This window comes from Elgaria multicarinata, chromosome 8 (genome assembly GCF_023053635.1).
Source record: "Elgaria multicarinata webbii isolate HBS135686 ecotype San Diego chromosome 8, rElgMul1.1.pri, whole genome shotgun sequence".
NCBI lineage: Eukaryota > Metazoa > Chordata > Lepidosauria > Squamata > Anguidae > Elgaria > Elgaria multicarinata.
Window position 1 is genome coordinate 7,990,342 of NC_086178.1, and position 24,682 is coordinate 8,015,023.

General features: G+C 42.8%; 1 protein-coding gene across 1 annotated transcript; it reads left to right on the top strand.

Annotated features, from left to right (window-relative positions):
* The first annotated feature begins 3,030 nt into the window (after positions 1–3,030).
* On the top strand, positions 3,031–24,175 carry LOC134402397 (cytochrome P450 2C39-like). Its single transcript, XM_063131825.1, has 9 exons — positions 3,031–3,222; positions 5,357–5,519; positions 6,374–6,523; positions 6,733–6,893; positions 10,658–10,834; positions 14,531–14,672; positions 18,002–18,189; positions 23,009–23,150; positions 23,811–24,175. Exons 1-9 carry the CDS (start codon positions 3,052–3,054, stop codon positions 23,996–23,998), a joined length of 1,482 nt encoding a protein of 493 aa, XP_062987895.1. The 5' UTR covers positions 3,031–3,051; the 3' UTR covers positions 23,999–24,175.
* Positions 24,176–24,682: the final 507 nt, after the last annotated feature.

Sequence of the window (24,682 nt, forward strand, 5' to 3'; positions counted from 1 at the left end):
CATGAGTTGAAGTGAGCGTTTCCTTCTTAAAAGACTGGTACCTAGACAGGACCAGTCAAATTGGCAGATGATTCCCCCTTTGGGCACGTCCACCCCCCCCATTACTGGTAAAAGACAGATATAGCCTTTTTAAAAAAGTTCTTCTTGTTTTTTATTCAGCAACACTGCTGCTTTTAATTCCACCCCTCCTTTGTTTATTTATTTATTTATTTATTTATTCCATTTTATATGCATTACTGGCTTATCCTTGGCTCACTTCCTTATGCCCCCAGAAATGTCTGCTGCCTGCCTGCCTTCCCTCCCTCCTCCCCTGCCCGCCTCGCAGGGATGGTTTGTGTCTGGCTTTGACTCAGGGGAGAAGTCCTTCCTGCGCTCAATTAGACTTTTGGAAGTTCCAAATCCATTTTTCAAGTGTGGAAGAAGATTCATATTTAGGTTGATCTCTACTCCCCAATTCATGGCATCTTGGGATTTCCTTTGAAATGGCCCCATTGAGCTGTCTGCAAGTTTAAGCTCCGCCAAAAATCAGGGGAAGATGGGATTGCCTTGTACCTTGGCATGATTGTGGGTCTAGATGGCATCTGTGAGTGTGCCCACTTCCCCTTTTTTATCTGTCCAAATGTCAGAGAGCAGTCCACGTCTGCAAATGGGGTGCCCGATTTTCATAAATTCCCCAAAAATCAGGGGATGATGGGACTTCCTTGAGTCTTGGTGTGCATGTGTATCCCTGGATAAGCTATCATGGTGGTGAGTTTGAGGTTTTTAACGTGCAAATTGACAGAGCTATTGAAAGGGGTGTGAATGGGGTGCCCGATTTTCATAAATTCCCCAAAAATCAGGGGATGATGGGACTGCCTTGAGTCTTGGCTTGCTTGTGTATACATCCATGAGGTGTCATGGTGCCAAACTTGAGGTTTCTAACTTTAACAGAAAAAAGTTGTATACTTTTTTAGCTCAATGCAAGCCTATGGGGGAAACGGAGCTCCGATCTGGATCCGGAGCTCTGGAGCGGAGCGAACATAGGCATGCGGGGCAGAGCGAAGCGGCCCCATCCGCAAATCACGGATCTGGAAGAGAAGCGGAGCAGGGGGTCCGTGCACACCCCTAATTGTTAACATAACCTAGTAAAACCTAGGTTCCTCTCAATCTAACAGTCAATATCAAAGTTCCATTTCTACCTAAATGGAAGGCATGGTGGCTTAATCCCATATGGTGAGTTTCTCATTCTCTCTGGATCTCCATCCAATCAAACCATGGTCTTTTATAAGCCTCATGATGTTGATGAACTCATCCTTAGTTTTGAACCTGGTCATACCACTGTTGCTATTTTTCTCAGTGTAGCCTGGTCTGCCACCTATATGAAGGTATCTCTGCTAAGCTAAGCAATGTGCTACTTCCAGTACTTGACTGACCCATTTGTGGCAGCCTCTCTCCAAATCCAAGAATATATTCCATTACACATAGTTCTCTTACAACACATATATACAGAACTGGTAGCATCTGCAAGATACTGAGGAACATGGGTGGGAGAGTGCTGTTGTACTGTGTCCTTTTTCTGGTTCCCTGATGTGTATAAATATAGGACCGCAAGAACAAATAGAAATTTCAAAACAGACAAATATACCTTCAGTAACAAAAGCATTTAGATATTTTGGAATTCAGATACCTAGACAACAGAAAAATCTGTGGAAATTAAATTATGGAAACATGTGGAAAGATATAAAAGAGGATATAATTACATGGGAGAAGCTACAGTTATCACTCTCAGATCGGATCATGACTATAAAAATGATGGTACTACCAAAAATTTACACATCTATTTAACACATTACTGCAGGAAATACCAATCAAAAGATTCAAAATACGCAAAACAAAAATTTATATTTAAAATCAAAAGACCTTTAGATATAGACCAGGGCAGGAAGGAGGTTGGAGTATACTACAGATGTGTGATAGTGATACTGATCAATGTCCATACACATTCAGTTCATGGAAGGTGGGGAGGGAGGTTTCCCGACGGGATGAATGGAGGGGGAATTGTCCAACTTCCAACAACTAATAAACTGTAGGGGGAGGTACAAAGGAGATCAATGAGCGGAGACGAGGAGGAAAGCAACAAAGTGTGTGAGTGAATCTTAGTGGGGTAACAGGAGAAGTGTAAAGAGACATGGCATGTACAAGCGCATGGGTGTAAGTTTGCAAGCTTTCATATGCTATGGAAACGAAGTGGGATAAATCGAGGGAAAACCAGGACAAATATGTAGTGGGATGGATCTTTTAGCAATTACGTTTTAGTTTAATCTTGTTTCGATTTAGTTTAGCTTTAAACTGCAAACAGTAAGCAGGAGCAGATAAGGAAAAGTCGTAACTATGTTACAAGCTCATGCTGTCATCTTATTAGCTAAATTTGTAATGTCTGCTTTGGCAACTGCAATTCTTTGAATTAATCTTACATTTTTGTTGAATTCTCTTTTCTTATAACTCCAGAGAGATTTTAGTCTTTTGTAGCCACCACGTCACCACTTATTTTCTTTAATTTTGTGATTTTCTAAAATAAATAGATTCCTATTTACCATTATGTCTGTGGTGATGTTTATCCGTTGGGATTTGATGTTTGTCTGTTTGGATTAGCACTGGTTCTGAAGTTAAAAAGGACCAAATGTAGTTGCTGTACTAGTTGGTAGGGGACATTTTGATACATATCAGATTTATTTATTTATTTATTTATTTATTACATTTTTATACCGCCCAATAGCCAAAGCTCTCTGGGCGGTTCACAAAAATTAAAACCATAATAAAACAACCAACAGGTTAAAAGTACAAATACAAAATGCAGTATAAAAAGCACAGTATAAATTAGCTCTGATGCAAGCTGCACGATACATCCCTGGCCTGATCCCAAGACCTTGATGTCAGAAGATTAGTTGCTTAATTATTTTTAATAACTGGAGTATACAGACAGATGTTAGTATAAAAAAGAGGAGAGAAGTGGAAACATCTCTGAGGAGAACAAAAGCTGATTATAGAAAGAATCAAAGAGAAGGCAGGAGAATGATGGGAATATGGGCAATTTTGATTATTCTGCTGGGGGCTCTTCTGATTCTCCTCTTCGTGAAACAACTCTGGTCATGCAGTAACTACCCTCCTGGACCTTCTGTGTTTGCAGTCATTGCAGTCCTGTGGCGAAAAGGGCTTAGGCTTCATGAAGATACTCTCATCCAGGTACTTCTTTCCATATAATAAACTAATATGCAACCCTATGCAGTTCTTCTTAGAAATAAGCCCCATTGAGTTCAATAGAACTTTATCTTAGGTAAGTGTAGATAAGATTACAGCTTTAGCTGAGTAAGAGTGCAATGCCTGGCTGGTGAATGCTGAGAGTTTTAGGATTTTTTTCCTGTCTAATCATGAAATAAATTGTGAATCATTTTCCTTTTATGGTGATTGTGGAAAATTATTAAGAATTATATTATTTCTACTCTTTTTGAGAAAGCTTGCCTGACTTATTCTAGAAAGGTTAAAGGGGGAGCTTCTGATATATATCACATGATGTTGAATTGTCAATTCCCAGGTAAGGGAGGGTTAAAAATGATTTGGGAACATGATCTGTGCACCGGTTTCACTGAAGGTGAATGGAAAAGCTTGTGGCAATCAGCACTCTATAAAACAATATCAGCAAAAGTTAAAGAGCTCACTCTGAAAATCACTCACAGGTGGAATATCACCCCTGTTAGACTGCACCATATTAGTGCTAATATATCCCCGCACTGTTGGCGTGGTTGCTCCGTTCCTGGCACTTATATTCATCTTTGGTGGGAATGTCAACAGGTCAAAACTTTTTGGTCAAGGGTTTTCCAAACCATTACAAACATTATTCATGCTGAAGTAGAAACTGACCCAGCACTGGCTCTACTTTCTATTTTTAGGAATGCCAATAGAAACATTATTCCCAAAGCCTTGGTCACCCATTTGCTGGTTGCAGCCAGGTGGGAAATTGCCCAATTCTGGAAAAGCGACAGACCTTTTGACCATCAACGCTGGTTTGATAAGATTTGGAAACTAGCTTTAAATGATAAATTGACACAACATAGCAGGTTAGCAAGAGGAGAAATAACATCAGACACATTTGTGGAAAACTGGTTGGACTTTTTCACATTTATAAATATGAATCCTGGCGAACCTAGACCCCCAATGACTCAGGAATCCTTTTGGTCAGAGGTTCTAACTTAACCTGCATCTTTTTCTGTATCAAGTGCTTATTGAAGGAATGAACACCCATGTTTTTTTATAGTGGTGCTGTGGGAACATCTATATTGTTGTTGAGTGTTTTCTTTTACTCTGTGTATTTATTGTATTTGTCCTTACTTGAAAATCAATAAAAATAGTATTAAAAAAAAGAATTATATTATTATTATTATTATTATTATTATTATTATTATTTATTTATTTATTTATATAGCACCATCATCATATGGTCACCCTAGTTAAAATCTACACCGACTTGTGTGTGGAGATTACTTCCATCTATTTACAAGTGAACGGCAAGATAAAAGCTCTTAAAGTCTTCTCTGCTCCACTGTAGTGTCAACGTCTTTGTTATCTGTAGAACGCTGTACAGCTGTCTTTTTTCAGCCTTAATTGTGTAGGAGGAATCTTGGTGGTTTTGTAGAGGGCTAGAAAAAAACATGATTCTGTTGAGACTTATGTCGCAGAGACAGTGTGGTGTATCGTTAATAGTAGGGTGACCCTATGAAAAGGAGGGCAGGGCTCCTGTATCTTTAACAGTTGCATAGAAAAGGGAATTTCAGCAGGTGTCATTTGTATATATGGAGAACCTGGTGAAATTCTGTCTTCATCACAACAGTTAAAGGTGCAGGAGCTATACTAGAGTAACCAGATTTAAAAGAGGGCAGGGCACCTGCAGCTTTAACTGCTGTGATGAAGAGGAAATTTCACCAGGTTCTCCATATGTACAAATGACACCTGCTGAAATTTCCTTTTCAATACAGCTGTTAAAGATACAGGAGCCCTGTCCTCCTTTTCATATGGTCACCCTATAATAGAGCATAGATGTTTATTTCAGTGTGTTCCAATTGAGAGACTCGTTTAACCCGATACACCACACTGTCTCTGCAACATAAGTCTCAATAGAACCATGTTTTTTTCTAGCCCCTCCCCCACCCCACTCACTGTGTCTCCCAGTCAACTCCCTCCCCCCCCATTGCCAATGGTGCTGCACTTTCAGGACCCCATGATACAAGCGACATCCACGGATACCCCTCCCAGAATGCCTGGCTCTGAGGAAGGGCAAATCTCCTTTTTAATATCTGTCTTCCTTCTTTGATCTAATTGGCAGCTGGCAAAGCAGTATGGAAACATTTATACTGTGTGGCTGGGAGCTTTACCTATGGTAGTGCTGTCTGGATTCCAAGCCGTGAAGGAAGGACTGATCAACCATTCAGAAGAATTCTCTGAACGACCAATGACTCCACTCATTAAAACTATAGGAAGAGAAAGGGGTAAGTCGTGGAGAGTAAGAACTTGTACTGGTCATTCAGAAAATGGTGTAAGGAACTAGAGGACTGGCTATCCTTGACTTGGTTCTGACCAATAGAAATAGTGGATAAAGTGCCAGTTATGGGTACTCTGGGGGAAAGTGGCCATGGACATGCCTACACCATGCTTTATCCAGGGGATCGCCCCAGGATCATCCCTGTGTGTCTACATGACATACAGGGGATCCTGGGGGCAGGGAGGGATGATCATAGAATCATAGAATAGCATAGTTGGAAGGGGCCTACAAGGCCATCGAGTCCAACCCCCTGCTCAATGCAGGAATCCACCTTAAAGCATCCCTGACAGATGGTTGTCCAGCTGCCTCTTGAAGGCCTCTAGTGTGGGAGAGCCCACAACCTCCCTAGGTAACTGATTCCATTGTCGTACTGCTCTAACAGTCAGGAAGTTTTTCCTGATGTCCAGCCGGAATCAAGCTTTTTGTAACTTGAGCCCAGTCTTCCGCATCCTGCACTCTGGGAGGATCGAGAAGAGATCCTGGCCCTCCTCTGTGTGACAACCTTTTAAGTATTTGAAGAGTGCTATCATGTCTCCCCTCCATCTTCTCTTCTCCAGGCTAAACATGCCCAGTTCTTTCAGTCTCTCTTCATAGGCCTTTGTTTCCAGACCCCTGATCATCCTGACTAGATGGACCCTTGGTCTGATCCAGCATGGCTCTTCTTATGTTCTGAAAGGATGGTCAGCTCTTTGATGCATGGGCATAATCTGCACTAATTGTTGCCTCTTTTAGGCTGGAATCCTAACAATTTTTACATGAATTTTGTGAGTAATCATTTCCCATTTTTTTGTGATGCCTCAGGTATTATATTTTCAAACGGTCACACCTGGAAGCAGCAGAGACGCTTTGGTCTAGTGACTCTGCGGAAGCTGGGTCTGGGGAAGAAAGGCATGGAGCACCAAATAGAAGAGGAGGCCCAGCTGCTTGTGGAGACTTTTGCACGTGCAAAGGGTATGGAATGCTAGGAAATGATGCCGAGAGATGTCCCCATCGGCAGAAATATTTGTTTATGCTATATGATTGGAGAGGAATTTAATATATTTTACTAGATTCCTTATACAAAAAAAAAATTACCAGAGGTCCGAAAAGTCTACCATGACATCTGACTCTCAGTAGTAGCAGGACACATTGGATTAATATTATTTTACGTTCATCTACAGGACAGCCACTTGACCCCTCCTTGGTCATCACCAGTTCAGTCTCCAACGTGATATGTGCTGTGACCTTTGGACACCGGTTTTCTCCTCAAGATGAAGAATTTTTGAAACTGATTGAAGCTGTTGATGTTGGCTTAAAATTTGGACTTGGCATCTTTCATTTTGTGAGTAGTCTTTTTCTTTTGATAAATTGGATAAGTTGGATAAATTCCTGGAGGAAAAGGCTATCAATGGCTACTAGCCCTGATGGCTGTGTGCTATCTCCAGTATCAGAGGCAGTAAGCCTGTGTGCACCAGTTGCTGGGGAACATGGGTGGGAGGGTGCTGTTGCACCATGTCCTGCTTGTTCATCCTTGGCCGACGGCTGGTTGGCTGCTGTGTGAGCAGAGTGCTGGGCTAGATGGACCCTCGGTCTGATCCAGCAGGGCACATCTTATGTTCTTAAGCAGGCAGGTCTCCCAAAGGCCTTAACCGTGCAGTCATATGCTAGGCTACTGCCAGATAAGTGTGTATAGGATTTCAGCCTAAGTTCCCTAAGTTGGTGAATCCTTTTCTGTCCTTATATTCATTCATATATTCTCGTAGGATACATTCCCAGAATCCAATGATTGTGGGATTCAGAAAATCTGCTAAAATCAACTTTTAGCCCAACGAGAGTCAAATTAATATGCTAGCCCTCAAGAATAACTCAGAGGATGACATTGAAGGGCTAATCCAAAAGTATGGAGTCTGTAGAGCTTCAGTGGAGAAGGTTGCTTGGCTCTGAGCTCCAAGGCCTCACTTCCAGCTAGATAGTCTTATCATGGTTTTAATCTGCTTTTATTATGTTTTGTGTGTGAGGGCAGCAAAAAACAATACTTTGCTGCATTGCAGTAGTTCCGCTCCTACTTGGTGGGTCAGCTCCAGTAGGTGGTGCTTGGGGAACATTGCTCGCCTCTGTGGATTCTCCAGTATGGTGTTCCACAGGGGTAAGTCTTGTCCCCCATGCTGTTTAATATTTACATAAAACAGTTGGGTGCGGTGATCCGGAGTTTTGGAGCGTGTTGTCATCAGTATGCTGATGACACACAGCTCTACTTCTCCTTCTCATCTTCATCAGGTGAGGCTGTGGATATGCTAAACCAGTGCTTGGCTGTGACAATGGACTGGATGAGGGCTAATAAACTGAAGCTCAATCCGAAGACTGAGATGCTGTTAGTAGGTGGTTCTGCTGACCAGATGGAGGGTGCTCAACCTGTTCTGGTTGGGGTTGCACTCCCCCTCAGGGCTGGTGCTAGAGTATTTTGCACCCTAGGCAAGGTGAGCTACTTGCACACCCACCCCCAAAATTGCCAACTTCCATTTTTAAGAACACAAGTTTTGTAGAAAAGATAAAAAGCACAAAACTTGTAAGTCCCCACTGCTTACAGAACAACAATTTAGTGCTTCCAAAGGCAAAGCTCCAAAATGGAGAGAAATGGAGCTACATGGCCAGGTTGAGGAGGCTCATACTGGGCCCCAAGCTCAAATATTAATCTCGGAATATGAGACCGCTATGCTTAAATAGGAGAGAATATTAGACCCTTTTTGCACACTACTGCTAGCAGCACAAAATGAAATAATGTTAAGGTTTGAAACTCTGAAATACCATTTATTAAATTTGTAGTCAGAGGGTAAGGATCCCACCCACATTAGAAATGGATATTGGGCAGCAGAGGATCCTGGCTTAGTACAAGATGAACATTTGGACAAAATGAAGGATGAAGAGAGAATGAATTATGAATTCCCTGTAACAAAGAGATGCGTCCCTAAAGGCCAGGTCACTGCAGAAGTCAATTTGATATTAAATAACATGGAGCAGAATGATAATGAGAAGGATTCACCCCTTACTTCAACTGATGCAAATCCTGGGGTGTCTAAGCCTCTGTCCTCGATGGACATGAGATATGGAAAATGGATCTCTGCAGAAGGAAACCAAGCCAGTGGACAAGCTTTCTGGTACAATATGCCCAGTGGTCTCAAATGTTAGCAGGTTGAGCCCAGCCTATTGGAATCAGTTACCTAGGGAGGTTGTGGGCTCTCCCACACTAGATACATTCAAGAGGCAGCTGGACAAGCATCTGTCAGGGATGCTTTAGGGTGTTCCTGCATTGAGCAGGGGGTTGGACTCGATGGCCTTGTAGGCCCCTTCCAACTCTGCTATTCTATGATTCTATGATTCTATAATCTGTGGAATCCAGTAAAGACACCTAATACTCGAGAGCCATCTCATAAACAGGCAAGCTCTTGAATTCCATCTGCTAGGGCTTGACAAAGACTAAATTACTCAAGTGCTCAGTTCATACTTCTTTCATTGAATATTTCAGAGGAAATTGGCAGATCCATCCTTCTTGGACTATATTAATAAGCATGATATTATTAATAAGCATGATAAAGAGGATGTTCAACGTGTTCCGGATGGGGTTGCACTCCCCCTGAAGGAGCAGGTTCGTAGCTTGGGGGTTCTCCTAGAACCATCTCTGTCACTTCAGGCTCAGGTGGCCTCAGTGGCACGGAGTGCCTTCTACCAACTTCGGTTGGTGGCCCAGCTACACCCCTATTGGGACAGGGATAACCTGGCTTCAGTTGTCTATGCTCTGGTAACCTCCAAGTTAGATTAGTAGGAACATGGAGGGTCCAATAAAAAAAATGATATTGCAAACATGCAGAGGAGTGTAAAGGCAACCCTCTCCTTGTTTTACAACAAAGGAGGGCAGCACATCCCTTCTGCTATCCAAGTTTTCGTTGCCAAGGTTTTAGCCCAGATGTTGTATGGCTCAAAAGTATGTGTATATGGAAACTTTGTCCCATTGGAGGCTTTGCAAAACAAATTTCTGAGAGCAATATTTGGTACTCCAAGCTGTGTGCCCAGTGCAATTATACAGCTAGAGGCAGGGCAAATTTCAGTAGAGGCCTGCATATGGCTATGAAAATTCCATTTCTGGTTAAAAATGATGTTTGTGCCTAGGGTGACCATATGAAAAGGAGGACAGGGCTCCTGTATCTTTAACAGTTGTATTGAAAAGGGAATTTCAGCAGGTGTCATTTGTATATATGGGGAACCTGGTGAAATTCCCTCCTCATCACAACAGTTAAAGCTGCAGGTGCCTTGCCCTCTTTTGAATCAGTTAACTTTAGTATAGCTCCTGCACCTTTAACTGTTGTGATGAAGGGGGGGAATTTCCCCAGGTGCTGCATGCATACACTTAACACTTGCTGAAGTTCCCTTTTCTATGCAACTATTAAAGATACAGGAGCCCTGTCCTCCTTTTCATATGGTCACCCTATTTGTGCCTGTGGGACTGGCTCCATTCCCATTAACTGATTCCTTCCAATCAGAGTGGAAAAAAAATACTTAATATGGAATTATTAACCTTAGCTATTTCTACGACTGCTATTCTAACCCTAGGGTACACCAATGCAAAAATAGGTATCTTCCAGTGAATTCGGGATATTGAAGTTCAAAATCATTTAAGTCTTTACTGCCCCTTTTATCAAGACCTCAGTTCCTCTCTTATAACCCTGTTCAAAGAAAAAAATCCAGGTAGGCTGGATGAATTCTACCTAGAGTACCTCTTATAGGATCTGAATTTTCAGGTCACCGCTGAATTGGGTAGATTTTGCACAGTAGCCATCATCTGATGTAGAGAAGTAATAAATAAACGTCATTGAAGGTTCTACAGCTGGGTTTCTCTTGTTTTCTTCTACTGATGTTTGTGTAGTCCAACTTTTAATCTCTCGTTTTAACTGTATTTTACTGTTTTTAAATGTATTTTATGGTTTATTTGTTCTGACATGCTTGTTATTTACTGTAATAAACTTGAATATGAAATCTGAAAATCAAGGAGTAAATGTTTTCCTCAGCCTTCTCCTTGATAATGACAAGAGTTTGCTTTTGTCTTCTTTATAGTTCTATGAAATTATCCCAGGGATCATGAACCATCTTCCAGGGCCTCACAGGAAGGCATTTTCTGCTTTGGACATGATGCTTTCATTTGCAAGGAAGGAGATAGAGAAGCATAAGGAGCAACAAGCCCTTCATGAGCCACAGGATTTTATTGATTTCTATCTACTTCAGATGGAACGAGTAAGTATCCACTTCGTATATGAATACTATTCTCCTGAGGAATCATTACATTCCCTGCTATGAATAATAGTATCTGCTAGGTCACTAGGATTTTTTTCTAGGCTTCAGATAATATTTGCATTCAGTCCCCATTCACTCATACTAAACTTAGGCCTTAGCTAGACCTACCTGCTATCCTGTGATGGAGGAGGAAAGATCTCGTGTTGTGTTTAACGCGAGATCCCTCCTCTGTCTACATGTGACATGCGACGACCTTGGCAGGAGAGGTGTCGCGTCCGCCATTTTTATTTTTTAGAGGACCAGCAGCGCACAAACGCTCATGCGCCAAAGGTAAGTGTTTTTTTAAATTTAAATTATTTCCCCTGCTCTCCCCACCCTACTCCCAATGGGCGCAGCACTCCTGAGGAGAGCTGTGCCCCCTCCGCGGCTCTGCGTGAGTAATCATGTGGAGCCTGGTCAACTCGTGGCACCTGGCCACATGTTCTGTGGTCTCGGGCTCAGCTCGGGACCGCAGAAAAACTGGGGCCAAAGGGGAGGGCTATATCCTGGGGCAAGGGAAGGATGATCCCTCCCTGATCTTGGGATCCCCTGTGCGTCACATGGATGCACAGGGGTGATCCCAGGTTTCACCCCGGGATAAAGTCCCGTCTAGCTATGGCCTTAGTTGCTGAAGGGGTTTATAATTCATTAAACAAAAAAACTACGGTTAACAAAATGACATTAAGGGTCTAGAGCTTTCAGCCAAGCACCAAAAAACAGGGAAATTGAGTGTTAAGGCTCACCACATCTTCCCTAAGGAAGCAGAAAGTGCAAGTGAAATTCTCATTCTCCCAAAGCAGATAAACTCTGAGGACAGGATGGAGAATATGATGTGCAGGCTTGACTGTGGGGTTGTGGAAAACTGATGACGAATAATTTAGGGCCACCTACTTCTCTTATTCTGGGACAGGGGAGGGGGCCTGCCTCCTTGCTTTGCTGGACCAGTGAATCTTCACATTTAAAAAAGTGTTTTTTAAATATAAAATAAATGGAGCAAGGTGTGAACACACCAGGATGGGGAGGACCCACCTCCATGCTTTGCTGGACCTTGTCCCCACCCCCAGAACGATGCAGTGAAAGAAACATCTACTTACTGCCCAATGCATGGCTGGAGGCGGAGGGTGCAAGAGAGTACTCAGGCAGCTGGCTTGGAAGAGGAAGAAGGTGGCCGGGGTGGTGGTATTCTCTTCTGCCTCCTGAGAAGTGTGGAAAGGAGGGCCAGGATCTCTTCTCGAGCCTCCCAGAGTGCAGGACATGGAATAACGGGCTCAAGTTAAAGGAAGCCAGATTCCAGCTGGACATCAGGAAAAACTTCCTGACCGTTAGAACAGTACGACAATGGAATCAGTTGCCTGGTGAAGTTGTGGGCTCTCCCATACTAGAGGCCTTCAAGAGGCAGCTGGACAACTATCTGTCAGGGATCTTGAGATCTGGGAGGCTCGAGAAGAGATCCTGGCCCCCCTCTGTGTGACAACCTTTTAAGTATTTGAAGAGTGCTCTCATGTCTCCCCTCAATCTTCTCTTCTCCAGGCTAAACATGCCCAGTTCTTTCAGTCTCTCCTCATAGGGCTTTGTTTCCAGTCAATGTAGAACTAGATGGATGAATGACCTGACTTATTATAAAGGAGCTTTCTATTTGTAATTATGGTTGTAAAAATCTACAGTGTCAAGGATTCAGCTCTCTGGACCCTGCTGTCCAGCTGGACATCAGGAAAAACTTCCTGACTGTTAGAGCAGTACGACAATGGAATCAGTTGCCTGGTGAGGTTGTGGGCTCTCCCACACTAGAGGCCTTCAAGAGGCAGCTGGACAACCATCCGTCAGGGATGCTTTAGGGTGGATTCCTGCATTGAGCAGGGGGTTGGACTCAATGGCCTTGTTGGCCCCTTCCAAATCTGCTATTGTATGATTCTATGATTCTTGGGTTTCATTTCCTTCTAACATCTCTGTTTACAATTCTCCCACCCCACCCAATGGATGTACTGTATATAACTGTACTGTATATAAACCTGAAACTCTTTCATTCTTTAATGCTTTTCTTTTAATGTGAAGCTCCACAGAGCCTCGCATTAAAAGAAAAACATAAAAACTTCCCCCCCTCGCATCCTGGCAGGAGCACAGTTGTGGGATTTTGGGTCTTGAGACACCAATGTGGCCTCAGATAGACATGGCCCTGATGAAGCTAGGACTATCAGTCAAAAAACACCCCCCCACACACACACCTTCCCTTCCCCTCCTCACTGCCTGACAATTTCCATTTATGTAGAACTGGGCGGGGTATTAAACGGTTTTAAAAAACAGACTGGAAGCCTTCTCAAGGCTCCAAAGGCGTTCCAAGCCTTCTAAGAAGCTTGCTTCGTCTTAGATTCTGAGATGGTTTGAATATCTCCAAGGGAGCTGAAGGCAGAGCCATAATTATTATTCAATCATCAAAAACACCTGCCAGTTAAAAAGACCAGAAGCTAAGGCTATCCCACATTGGCCCAAACTAACAGTCTATAAATTAATTTTAACTTTCCTGTTTTAAATTTGTATTTTAAATTTGTATTTTTGCATTGCTGCTGTTTTTATCTTGGTTGTGCTTTGATATTTTATTTTATATTATGGTTTTATACTGTTGTTTTATACTTTGAATTGACTTAATTTTTGTGAACCGCCCAGAGAGCTTCAGCTATTGGGCGGTATAGAAATGCAATAAATAAATAATGAATAATTAAATAAACTCTACAAAGCCAGGAAATTGGAAGCTAAGGCCGATGCCTTATATCTAATGTACCCCGTGTTCAGTAATGATGTTGTGCACTGTCACAAATTGTGTTTGCTTACAACTTACCTTCCACACACCCACACTTTCGTTCAGTCCCAAAAGTACTTAAGAAATAAGTAAATTTAATAATAAAAAAAGAAATTCCATTCCACCAAATACAAGAGAAAGGGAATAAGAAAACAGCAATCTTCAAAATATCGAGCCTATTGTGTTTTTATTAATGATGAGCACAAAAGGTTGCCAACGCATGTTTTCAGGAGCACTTTTCCATGACTGAATTCCCTCCCCTTTTTTCTGTTATCTGCCCTTTCTCCCTCAGTCTTTAACAAATCTTTCTGAAATGTTCAGGTTATGTAAACTAGACATTTCTTTCTGGCATGTGCAATTTTCAGGAAGAGTGGTAAAACCATTTCAGTTTTTTTAAGGTTAGAATAACCCACCCCCCTGATATTCATTTAAACTTTAGACCACAACTGTGGCTCCAACAATCTCAATCCATAGATTCCCATGTGCAGCAGCAACTGCTACTGTATGCACATGGATGTGTATAAGGTTCTCTTCGCACAACTATGATATATGATTAGGTGCTGGGATAATAAGGGAGGCACAGATGGTAAAGGAAGCATTAGGCAGCCGGCTCAGGTCGACTCAGCCTTCCATCCTTCTGAGGTTGGTAAAATGAGTACCCAGTTAGCTGAGGGAATGGTAATCACGGCCGGGGAAGGCAACGGCAAACCACCCCGCTATAAGGCCTGCAAAGAAAATGTCAGCGAAAGCTGGCATCCCTCTAAGAGTCAGTAATGACTCAGTGCTTGCATGAGAGGTTCCTTTCCTTTCCTTTCTGTAATTCATTGCAAATGAAATGTCACCTTTTCCATTTTCAAAAATAGAGCAGGAATGATCCAAGCTCTACCTATGATGAAGAAAACCTCGCTCAGTGTATTGTTGACTTCTTTGTTGCTGGAACAGAGACAACTGCCACTACTCTGAGATGGGCGTTGCTTCTCCTGACACATCATCCAGACATCCAAGGTGTGTGTGTGAGAGCTGTACAATGGGAGCAAAGGATACTTTTGATCTCTTTCATGGAGTCCAATTCTTATATGACTTCAAACCTATGTTAAGATGAGGAAGTTTAAAAAAAAACATATTCAGCAACTCCTGGAAGCTTTCTATACAAAATAGAATTTCCTTACAAGTTAATGAGTTTATGATTGTCGTTTTAGAAGACATAGGGGTACTGAACCAACCTTAAAGTAGTTTCTGGAACCCATAACCAAGATCAGCCATTTGGTAGACTTAAAACAATGCAGAGAATATAAAGTTGTCCCCACATAGCCATATTCAGGTTTTTTTTTTTGGAAATTTTAAATTTCAAGATGGGGATGTGTGTTCTGCCCCTGCCTCCTAAAAACCCAACATTCCCATGTGGATGTCTAAAAAGAAACTAACCATGTTCAGTTGAACATGCTTAACACACTGTGTGAAATCACATGGGGACCCAAATTGTGAAGGAAGTGAGGCAGGTGGCTACCAGGAGGAGGGCCTTCTCTGATGTGGCACCCCAGCTGTGGAATGAGCTCCCTAAGGAGGTTCGCTTGGCACCTACATTATATTATTTTAGATGCCAGGTGAAGACCTTTTTATTCTCCCAGCATTTTAACAGTCTATAAATTAATTTGAACTTGCTGTTTTAAATTTGTATTTTTGCATTGTTGCTGTTTTTATCTTGGTTGTGCTTTTATATTGTATTTTATATTATGGTTTTATACTGTTGTTTTATACTTCAATTGTCTTAATTGTGTAAACTGCCCAGAGAGCTCTGGCTATTGGGCAGTATAGAAATGCAATAAATAAATAAATAAGGATACCTGATTGCACAGAGCAATGTAACTACATCCAGCCAAACATGGTTAGTTTCTTTTCAGAACTTCCCCATTGACAGGGGATCTAAGAAATTACAGACTTGTGAACTTAACCTGTCTTCTGAGTAAATTGGTTAAAAATATTATTAAAGATAAAGTTAGTAAGCTTATAGAAGGACAAGCACTTCTGAAAAAAAATGGCTTCGACAAAGGTAAGTTCTCTCTCACTAGTTCTTCGAGAATGTCAATAAACATTAGGGCAGGTGTTATCCAGCAGACATTATTTACTAGGGCTTGCAAAAGGTTTTTGAGACAGTCCCTCACCAAAGACTCCTGAGCAAACTTAACTGTCATGGAATAGGAGGAGAGGTCCTGTTACAGATCAGTAACTAGTTAAATAATAGAAAGGAGAGAGTAGGAATAAATGGTAAATTCTCTGAATGGGGGATGTAAATAGTGGGGTCTCAGAAAGATCTACCCTGGGACCAAAGCTTTTCAACTTATTCATTAACGATCTTGAATTAGGAGTGAATGGTGAAACGGCCAAATTTTCTGATGACATCAACTTATTTAGAGTGGTTAAAATAAAAAGGGATTGTGATGAGAGACACAGAGACACACACAGAGGAGGGCCAGGATCTCTTCTCGATCCTCCCAGAGTGCAGGACACGGAATAACGGGCTCAAGTTAAAGGAAGCCAGATTCCGGCTGGACATCAGGAAAAACTTCCTGACTGTTAGAGCAGTGCGACGGTGGAATCAGTTACCTAGGGAGGTTGTGGGCTCTCCCACACTAGAGGCCTTCAAGAGGCAGCTGGACAACCCTCTGTCAGGGATGCTTTAGGGTGGATTCCTGCATTGAGCAGGGGGTTGGACTCGATGGCCTTGTAGGCCCCTTCCAACTCTGCTATTCTATGATTCTATGAGCTTCAAAAGGATCTCTCCAAACTTGGAGAATGGGCATCTAAATGGCAAATGCAATGTAAGCAAGGGTAAAGTGATGCGTGTTGAGGGGTGGCGGAAATCCCAACTACAGGTATAAGCTGTTGGGATCTGAGCTAGTGGTTACTGACCAAGAAAGAGATCTTGGGTATGGCGGACAGCTCAATGAAAATGTCAACCCAATGTGTGGTGGCTGTACAAAAAGGCAAACTGCACATTAGGCATAGTTTGGAAAGGAATTGAAAATAAAACTGTGAATATCACAGTGCTCCTATATGAATATAACGTGTGACCACACTTAGAATACTGTGTGCAGTTCTAGTTACCGCACCTAAATAAGGATATTGTAGTGTTGATAAAAATGAAGAAAAGGGCAACTAAAATGATTAAGGGGCTGGAGCAACTCCTCTAAGGAGAATGGTTACAATATCTGGAATTGTTTAGCTTAGGAAAAAGGTGAGTAAGGGGAGACATGATAGAGGTGTACAAAATTATGCATGTTGTGGAAAAAGTGGATACTTCCGGATTGGGCCTGAACCACTTTGGGTCGATCCAACCCTCCCCTGCTCTGCTCCACGGAGCAAGATCCAGAGGGGCGGATTGAGATTTTGCCCCCCCTTCCCTACTTACTTGTCTCCACGGCAGATGGTGGAGGCAGGTAAGTGAGAAAGGGGGGACAAAATGGGGGCCGAATAAGCCTCCCTCCCCCTGCCCCCTTACCTGGTTCCACCACCATCACTGCATGGACTGTGGTGGTGGCAGAGCCAGGTAAGCCCCCCTCCCCCCCACTTACCTGCCTCTGTCGCGGTCCAGCACAAGCTTCAACTGAGGCCTGGGCCTCAGTTGAAGTCTGCGCCAGACCGTGATGGACACAGGTAAGCCCTCCTTCCCCCTTGCCTGGCTCTGCCGCTGTTGCCGCATGGACTGCACCGCTGCCAGGTGAGCTCCCCTCCCCCCACTTACCTGCATTCGGAGTTCCGGATGAAAGCGAACCGCTTCACCTCGATCTGCAGCTCCCCGATCCGATTCGGATCCGCCTTTGGTGGAAGTGAATAGGGCCGCTCTGCTCCTGCTTCTATGATCCGAAATGGAGTGGAGCACAGCCCTAGTGATTATCATGAGATCAGGAGGAGAGGCGTCGCGCCTGCCATTTTTTTTTAAAAGCAAGAGGAGTGCATGAGTGCTGAAAGGTAAAGTTTTTTTAAAAAAATAATTTAATTTCCCCGCTTCCCCTACTCTACCCCCGATGGGCGAAGCTCCCGGCTCCATGTGAGGAATGTTGAGGAGCCAGGTCAACCCACGGCAATGGGCCACACGGTCTCAGGCTCAGCCCGAGATTGCAGAAAAACCGGGCCCAAAGTGTAGGGTTCCATCCCTCATGTGGATGCAAAGGGATGATCCCGGGGTTTGCCCTGGGATAAAGCCCCATCTAGCTAAGGCCATAGCTAAAGCTCTCTGGCCAGTTTACATAAGATTAATTATGGAATCATTTCATGTAGAGTTAACATCCACCAATGATTGCTCAGATTTTCTGAAATAATATCATTTTCCACAGGCAAAGTGCAGAAGGAGATTGAAAATCTTTTCAGTTCATCTCATTCAATCTGCTATCAAAATAAAAAGAAACTGCCCTACACTAATGCCGTGATTCACGAGATCCAGCGTTTAAAATACGCCTTATTATATGGGCTCCCAAGGCAATGTACAAAGGATGTGAACATGCTTGGCTTTCTCATTCCCAAGGTACGGAATATCATTAATCCTGTACCTGGGGAGCATCTGTGGGTTGGCACTTTGAGAGATGGTCACACAGGAACTTCCTGAACAACATAGCTATGATCTTTATGGCTGGAAGGTTTCAAAGGTACAATTGCAAATAGTCCACATTTATTGAGCATATGTGAGAGCAACACCTGAACTGAAATGCCCATTCCCAATTCACACCCACCCATGTGCAGAGGAGCATTCTGCTTATTTTCAAGGTGGGGGATATAGGGATTCAAGGTTTGCATGTGTGACTCAGAGCATCATCACACAAGGGAAAATCGTGTTTGCTTACCATCGCTTCTCCACCCGTGCGTTTCTCCCTCATTACTCCCTCTTTTGAAAAAGGATGTAAACAACGTACACTTGGCCTTTCAGCGGGTCGTTTTGATCCCGCTGCTTGTCCTGCACGCAGCTAGAGATAGTGGCAACTTCCATCTTTAAAAATAAGTCGGACTTACTGGGGTGTATTCTTGTGGCGTGAAGAAGGCTAGAAGGGGCAGGAAAGAGTGGGAGGCAGACATCGTCATAAGAAGGACCTGTGAAAATCCAGGAGTGCCCAGCAACCAGTGTGCACTAAAATGCTCATCTGATAGAGCTCTTAACCCCCCTTTCCTCTTTAAAAGCCACTTGTGTAGGTAAATAGCAGGAGGGCAGACTGGCTCACCCCACCCCATTAAAGTAAAGTCCCACAGCAAGAGCCTGGTGCATGTTAGAATGGGGAAAATATGGGTGCAGCTGGAGTCCTAGGGCTTCATTCCATGTACCTGTTTCCCTCAAATGATCCCCTACAGTGCTAAGCTGTCGCCGTTGTTGTTGTTGTTGCTACTGGGCGGCTAGATCCTTTGCATACCAGGAAATGGGTTTAAGGGGGGAAATGTAAAAAAAATCATAAAAAATCAACGGATGACCCAATCCAATTCAAATTTGGTATGCTTAAAGCTCTCCTTAATATCTATTACTGAGCCAATTTTGATGTCTTTATCTTTAAAGCTTCCGCAAATGCAAGCATTTGTTTAATTTTTCTTCAAATCCTGCTCCTGCGCCCCAGTGGCCGCTCGGAAAACAACAAATGAGACGCTCGAAAACTAGTAGCAAAATATTGCACTTCTTTTGGTTAAGAAGCACAATTAAAGCAGGATGCACGGGAGTACTTCACAATAAAAGCAGATTATAAGCTGGAAAACTTCGGAGTCCTTTGCACGCAATTCACCGTGATTGCACAGTATAACGCTGGTGTGATAAAGCTCCTACGCTACTGCTTTAAAGCACTTTGAAAACATTTTGAAAACTGTATATGGAGTATGTCCTGGGCCCCAACAGTTGTCAAGACTGTTATAAAGTGCTTTAAAGCAGTAGTGTAGATCCTGCCCTTGCTCTAAGGGTTTTCTTTTAACTGTGGGAGTGAAAGCAACCCACCCTTCCTGCTTTCCTACTTGCCATTAATGCAGGAGCATAATGTAAGAAGAGCTGTGCTGGATCAGACCGGAGGCCTGTCTAGCTCAGCATTCTGTTCGCACATAGAGCAACCCGATGCCTATGGGAAGCCTACAAGCAGGACATGTGCATGGTTACAGCACCAGACAGCAACTGGCATTTAGAGGCCTCCTGCCTGTGATACTGGAGGTAATACATGGATCTCATAATTAGAAGCCATAAATTTGAACCTCCATAAATTTGTCTAATCTTTTTTTAAAACAGTTCAAGTTGTTAGAAATGCAATTTGAAATGAAGATTCAAGGACCAATGGTGAAAGCACTCTGTTTCTTTTATTAATACAGAATTGCAAGTCTGGGTGCTCCAGCAAAGTAGGCACACCACCCAAGCACATGTGAAGCCATTTTATACCTTACGCCCGGCCGAAGCGGTCCCTCCCCGGTCTCTTCATTGGTCAGAGACTCAAGGGATTACAGCCTATCCTGGTACGCCTGTTGGTCCCGCCTCTGTTTACCTGCTTACCTCTTTCATTTGATATTCCACCCACTTTTATTTACTTATGTCCATATTTGGTTTTGATTCCTCTGGGCCCACCTTCTTTATTGCTCTTGATCATCCCTCCTACACATCATGTAACCACAAGGTCATGAGTTCAGAAACAACAGATGTGTTATCAACTACTGTTTTCGGTTGGTTCAATTTCTCATTTCTCCTGACTACCAGTCCTAACCACAAGTTCCTGTTATTCTCTTTTACTTCAACTGAACAGTCTAACGGCTCTTGCACCTGTTGGGGTCTTTTCCTGCCCATTAGTTATGCTTCAGTAAAGATAACAGTACTTTTGGGCTGGGGCTGCTGTCAGCCATATATTATTAGTTATATTATATTTCTTTATAGCATCCTTATAGCATATAGCATTCTTATAGCATATAGCATCATTGATTATATTTCTTTATAGCATCCTTATAGCATATAGTATTCTTATAGCATCATTGAAAAAGTAACATCTCTCTCCATTTCTCACAAAGTTGGTGGCCATCACTACATCTTGAGGTAGCAAATTCCATAGTTTAATCTTTCGCTGTGTGAAGAAGGGCTTCCTTTGATCAGTTCTGAATCTCCCACCATTCAGCATCGTAGGATGACAACTTCCAGTTCTGGTATTATGAGTGAAGGAGACAAACTTTTCCCAATCTACTGTTTATTTTCTCCATATCATGCATAATTTTAGAAACCATTGTTATGTCTCTCCTTACTTGCCATTTTCTGCGTAAGTGACAGAGTCCAAAACGTTGAAAATTTTCCTCATAGGGGGTTGATCCAGCTCCTTGATCTTTTTGGTTGCAGTGTGGCAATCAGCCAGGGGATTTGGGGCAAACAGTAGCTAGCATTAGGATCTTCATAGCCTGCAGTGTAGTTTCTTGCTCCTCCCTTTTCTTCTCCCCTCTGACCTCCACTATTGCGGAGAGCACATGTGCTTGTCCTCTCTTGCTCCTGCTGGTGTTAAAGAGCACAAAGAAATGGATTGAACAAACTGTTTGGAACTCGATGCTGTATCTACATATTATTGCTTTTAGCCTTGCGTGCATGTGAGAATAGTAAATGCTCATTCCGTTTTGCCTTTTTGTTTTACTCTGCTAATTGCCTTCCTAGTTGGAGATAGCGTTAGTAATTAACCCCATTAGACGCTGCACACATAGTCACACATAAACATATAAACACGGAATAACGGGCTCAAGATAAAGGAAGCCAGATTCCAGCTGGACATCAGGAAAAACTTCCTGACTGTTAGAGCAGTACGACAATGGAATCAGTTACCTAGGGAGGTTGTGGGCTCTCCCACACTAGAGGCCTTCGAGAGGCAGCTGGACAACCATCTGTCAGGGATGCTTTAGGGTGGATTCCTGCATTGAGCAGGGGGTTGGACTCGATGCCCTTGTAGGCCCCTTCCAACTCTGCTATTCTATGATTCTATGATATGAGCGACCCACAAGGATTAATAGTGGAACATGGGGGAACAATGCTGAAACGGCTGACAACACCAAATTATTTAAGGTTGTTAAAACACAAAGGGATTGTGAAGAGCTCCAAAGGGATTTCTCCAAGCTGGGAGGGTGGGCGTCCAAATGACAAATGCGGTTCAATGTAAGCAAGTGTAAGGTGATGCAAATTGGGGCAACCCCCCCCCCCCCCAACTTCAAGTATAACCTAATGGGAACTGAGCTGGCAGTGACTGAACAAGAAAGAGATCTTGGTATTGTGGTGGACAGTTCGATGAAAATGTCCACCCAGTGCGTGACCTATGTAAAGAAGGCAAACTCCATGTTTGGCATTATCAGAAAAGGAATTGAGAACAAAATGGCCAGTATCATACTGCCTTTATACAATCTTTGGTGCGACCACACTTAGAATACTGTGTACAGTTCTGGTCACCACACCTAAAAAAAGTTATTATAGAGCTGGGAAAAGTGCAGAAAAGGGCAACTCAAATGATTAAGGGGCTGGAGCATCTCCCCTATGAGGGAAGGTTACATCAACTGGGATTGTTTAGCTTGGAAAAAGGAGACTAAGGGGAGACATAATAGAGGTATACAAAATTATCCATGGTATGGAGAATGTGGACAGGGAGACATTTTTCTCCCTCTCTCAAAATACTAGATCCCAGGGTCATCCCATGAAGCTGATTGGTGGGAGATCCAGGACAAATAAAAGGAAGGACTTCTTCACACAGTACATAGCTAAATTATGGAACTCACTTCCACAAGATGTAGTGATGGCCACCAATCTGGATGGCTTTAAAGGGGGGTTGGATGTATTCCTGGAGGCGAAGGCTATCCATGGCTACTAGCTCTGATTGTTTTATTATGGTTTTAATTTTTGTGAACCGCCCAGAGAGCTTCAGCTATTGGGCGGTATAAAAATGTAATAAATAAATAAATAAATAAATAAATAAATAAATAAATAAATAAATCTCCAGTATTCAAGGCAGTAAGCCTGTGTGCACCAGTTGCTGTTTGTTCATCCCTGGCTGATGGCTGGTTGGCCACAGTGTGAACAGAGTGCTGGACTAGATGGACGCTTGGTCTGATCCAGCATGGCACTTCGGGTGACCATACGAAAAGGAGGACAGGGCTCCTGTACCTTTAAACAGTTGCATAGAAAAGGAAATTTCAGCAGATGCCATTTGTATATATGGAGAAACAGGTGAAATTCCCTCTTTATCACAACAGTTAAAGCTGCAGGAGCTATACTAGAGTGACCAGATTTAAAAGAGGGCAGGGCACCTGCAGCTTTAGCTATTGTTAAAAAATTGTTCTTATGGGATGTTTTGGGTGCATTCTCAGTTGTTTGTTTCTTGCAGGGTACCGTTATTGTTCCAGACCTGCGCTCTGTACTTCTTGATCCCGAGCAATGGGAGACTCCTGAAGAGTTCAACCCTAATCATTTTTTGGACAAGGATGGACAGTTTGTGGCTAGAGAAGAATTTCTGGTATTTGGTGAAGGTAAATGTAGAATTCCAAATTAGTTTCAGATTTATACCCATATTTACTGGGTTGTTTCAAGGAGTTGCCATCTGATTTCCTTTCAGGCAAGTTCTTGCATGGAGTGAAACTACTTACTGCTCCTACCAGCTCTGTGACCCATTCTTACCCCCCTTATCTATGATACCCATAATTTAACCAGGGATGCTGTATAAAGGCCCTGGGACATCCAACATGCGAAACTATATGACTCTCTACCTATGCCCTTTCTTCCAAAACAGAGTCCAATTTCAAACATTTCAGCTTTGTGGGGAGGGGAGAGTGATTTTAGAATATAACAACGTAAGAAGAGTCGTGCAGGATCAGACCAAGGGTCCATCTAGTCCAGCATTCTGTTCACACAAGTGTCTAACAAGCTGTAGGGCAGGAAACCTCAATCAGAACACAAGTGAAATAGCATCTTTCCACCATATTCCCCAACAACTGATGTCCTCATTGTCTCTGATAATAGAGGAAACATAGCTATCAGGACTAGTAGCCATAGAGTGATTGGGGTTTAGGGTTTTAGCACAGCCTGGACTACTCACTTCACTTTTCAAATTATCAGCTTCACATCTAGTTCCTTACTGTGTTACAAGCTCTGGAGAACAGGTTCTGATTCACTTGCTGCCTTTCCCACAGGAGCTCGTATGTGTTTGGGGGAGGTGCTGGCAAGAATTGAGCTCTTCATCTTCTTGACCAGCCTGCTGAAGGCCTTCAGGTTTCAGCTGCCAGAAGGAGTGAAAGAACTCAATCAAGAATCCATAACAGGGTTGATGGCACAGCCCCACCCTTATAAACTCTGTGCTGTTCCCCGCTGGATCTCATAATAAAACATATGTAAAAATGTGCAGTGGCTTATTTATCGTTGCAATTTCACCCTCATTTCTTTTCAATTTATCTGATCTTCTGCCCTGAATTGCACAGTTCATTATGTAGAGAACTTCTCCACTCTGTCAGACCTTAAAACAGTTCTTTGTTGCAATTAGTTAACTGGTGTAAATTGTGCATAATAGATCCAAGTGGCTTATTTATTTATATTCCTTTCTAGTCTGCCTTTTAGAGCAAACCTTCTGAATTTATTTAATAGTAATACTTATAGATGGCTTAATGTAATACAATCTCTAAGCAGTTAAGGTGGCTTGCTGTAAAAGGAGGCTTACAGTAAAGGCGGCTTATAAGACAAGTTCAGGTGACTTAAAATACAATAGAAATGTAAAAAACAACAACCATGAACTAACAAAATAAAATAAAATCAGGACTGTGGGCATGGGCAATGAAATCAGTAAAAGGACCGTGAGTAAATAAAGGGGAATCCTTAAAGGCAGCAGGAGAGGGTGGATTTCACAAGGGTGGTGCTGTCCCTAAAAAGTCCCTGTCCCTGGAGCATTCATGCCTGTAATGTTGCGTTAATGTCGCCTTTACGGCCACCCTTTATGTAACGTTTCCTTCCCAGAAATTCCTGAGCCACCATTGTTGCACCAAATGGTGACTTGGTAAGAGGACAGACAGCC

Excerpts from the sequence above, each read along its gene's own strand:
- LOC134402397 (XM_063131825.1), top strand. The coding sequence starts at position 3,052 with ATGATGGGAATATGGGCAATTTTGATTATTCTGCTGGGGGCTCTTCTG. Across the intron at positions 6,524-6,732 it reads GACTTTTGCACGTGCAAAGG|GACAGCCACTTGACCCCTCC; the intron begins GTATGGAATGCT and ends GTTCATCTACAG. Across the intron at positions 14,673-18,001 it reads ACATCATCCAGACATCCAAG|GCAAAGTGCAGAAGGAGATT; the intron begins GTGTGTGTGTGA and ends CATTTTCCACAG.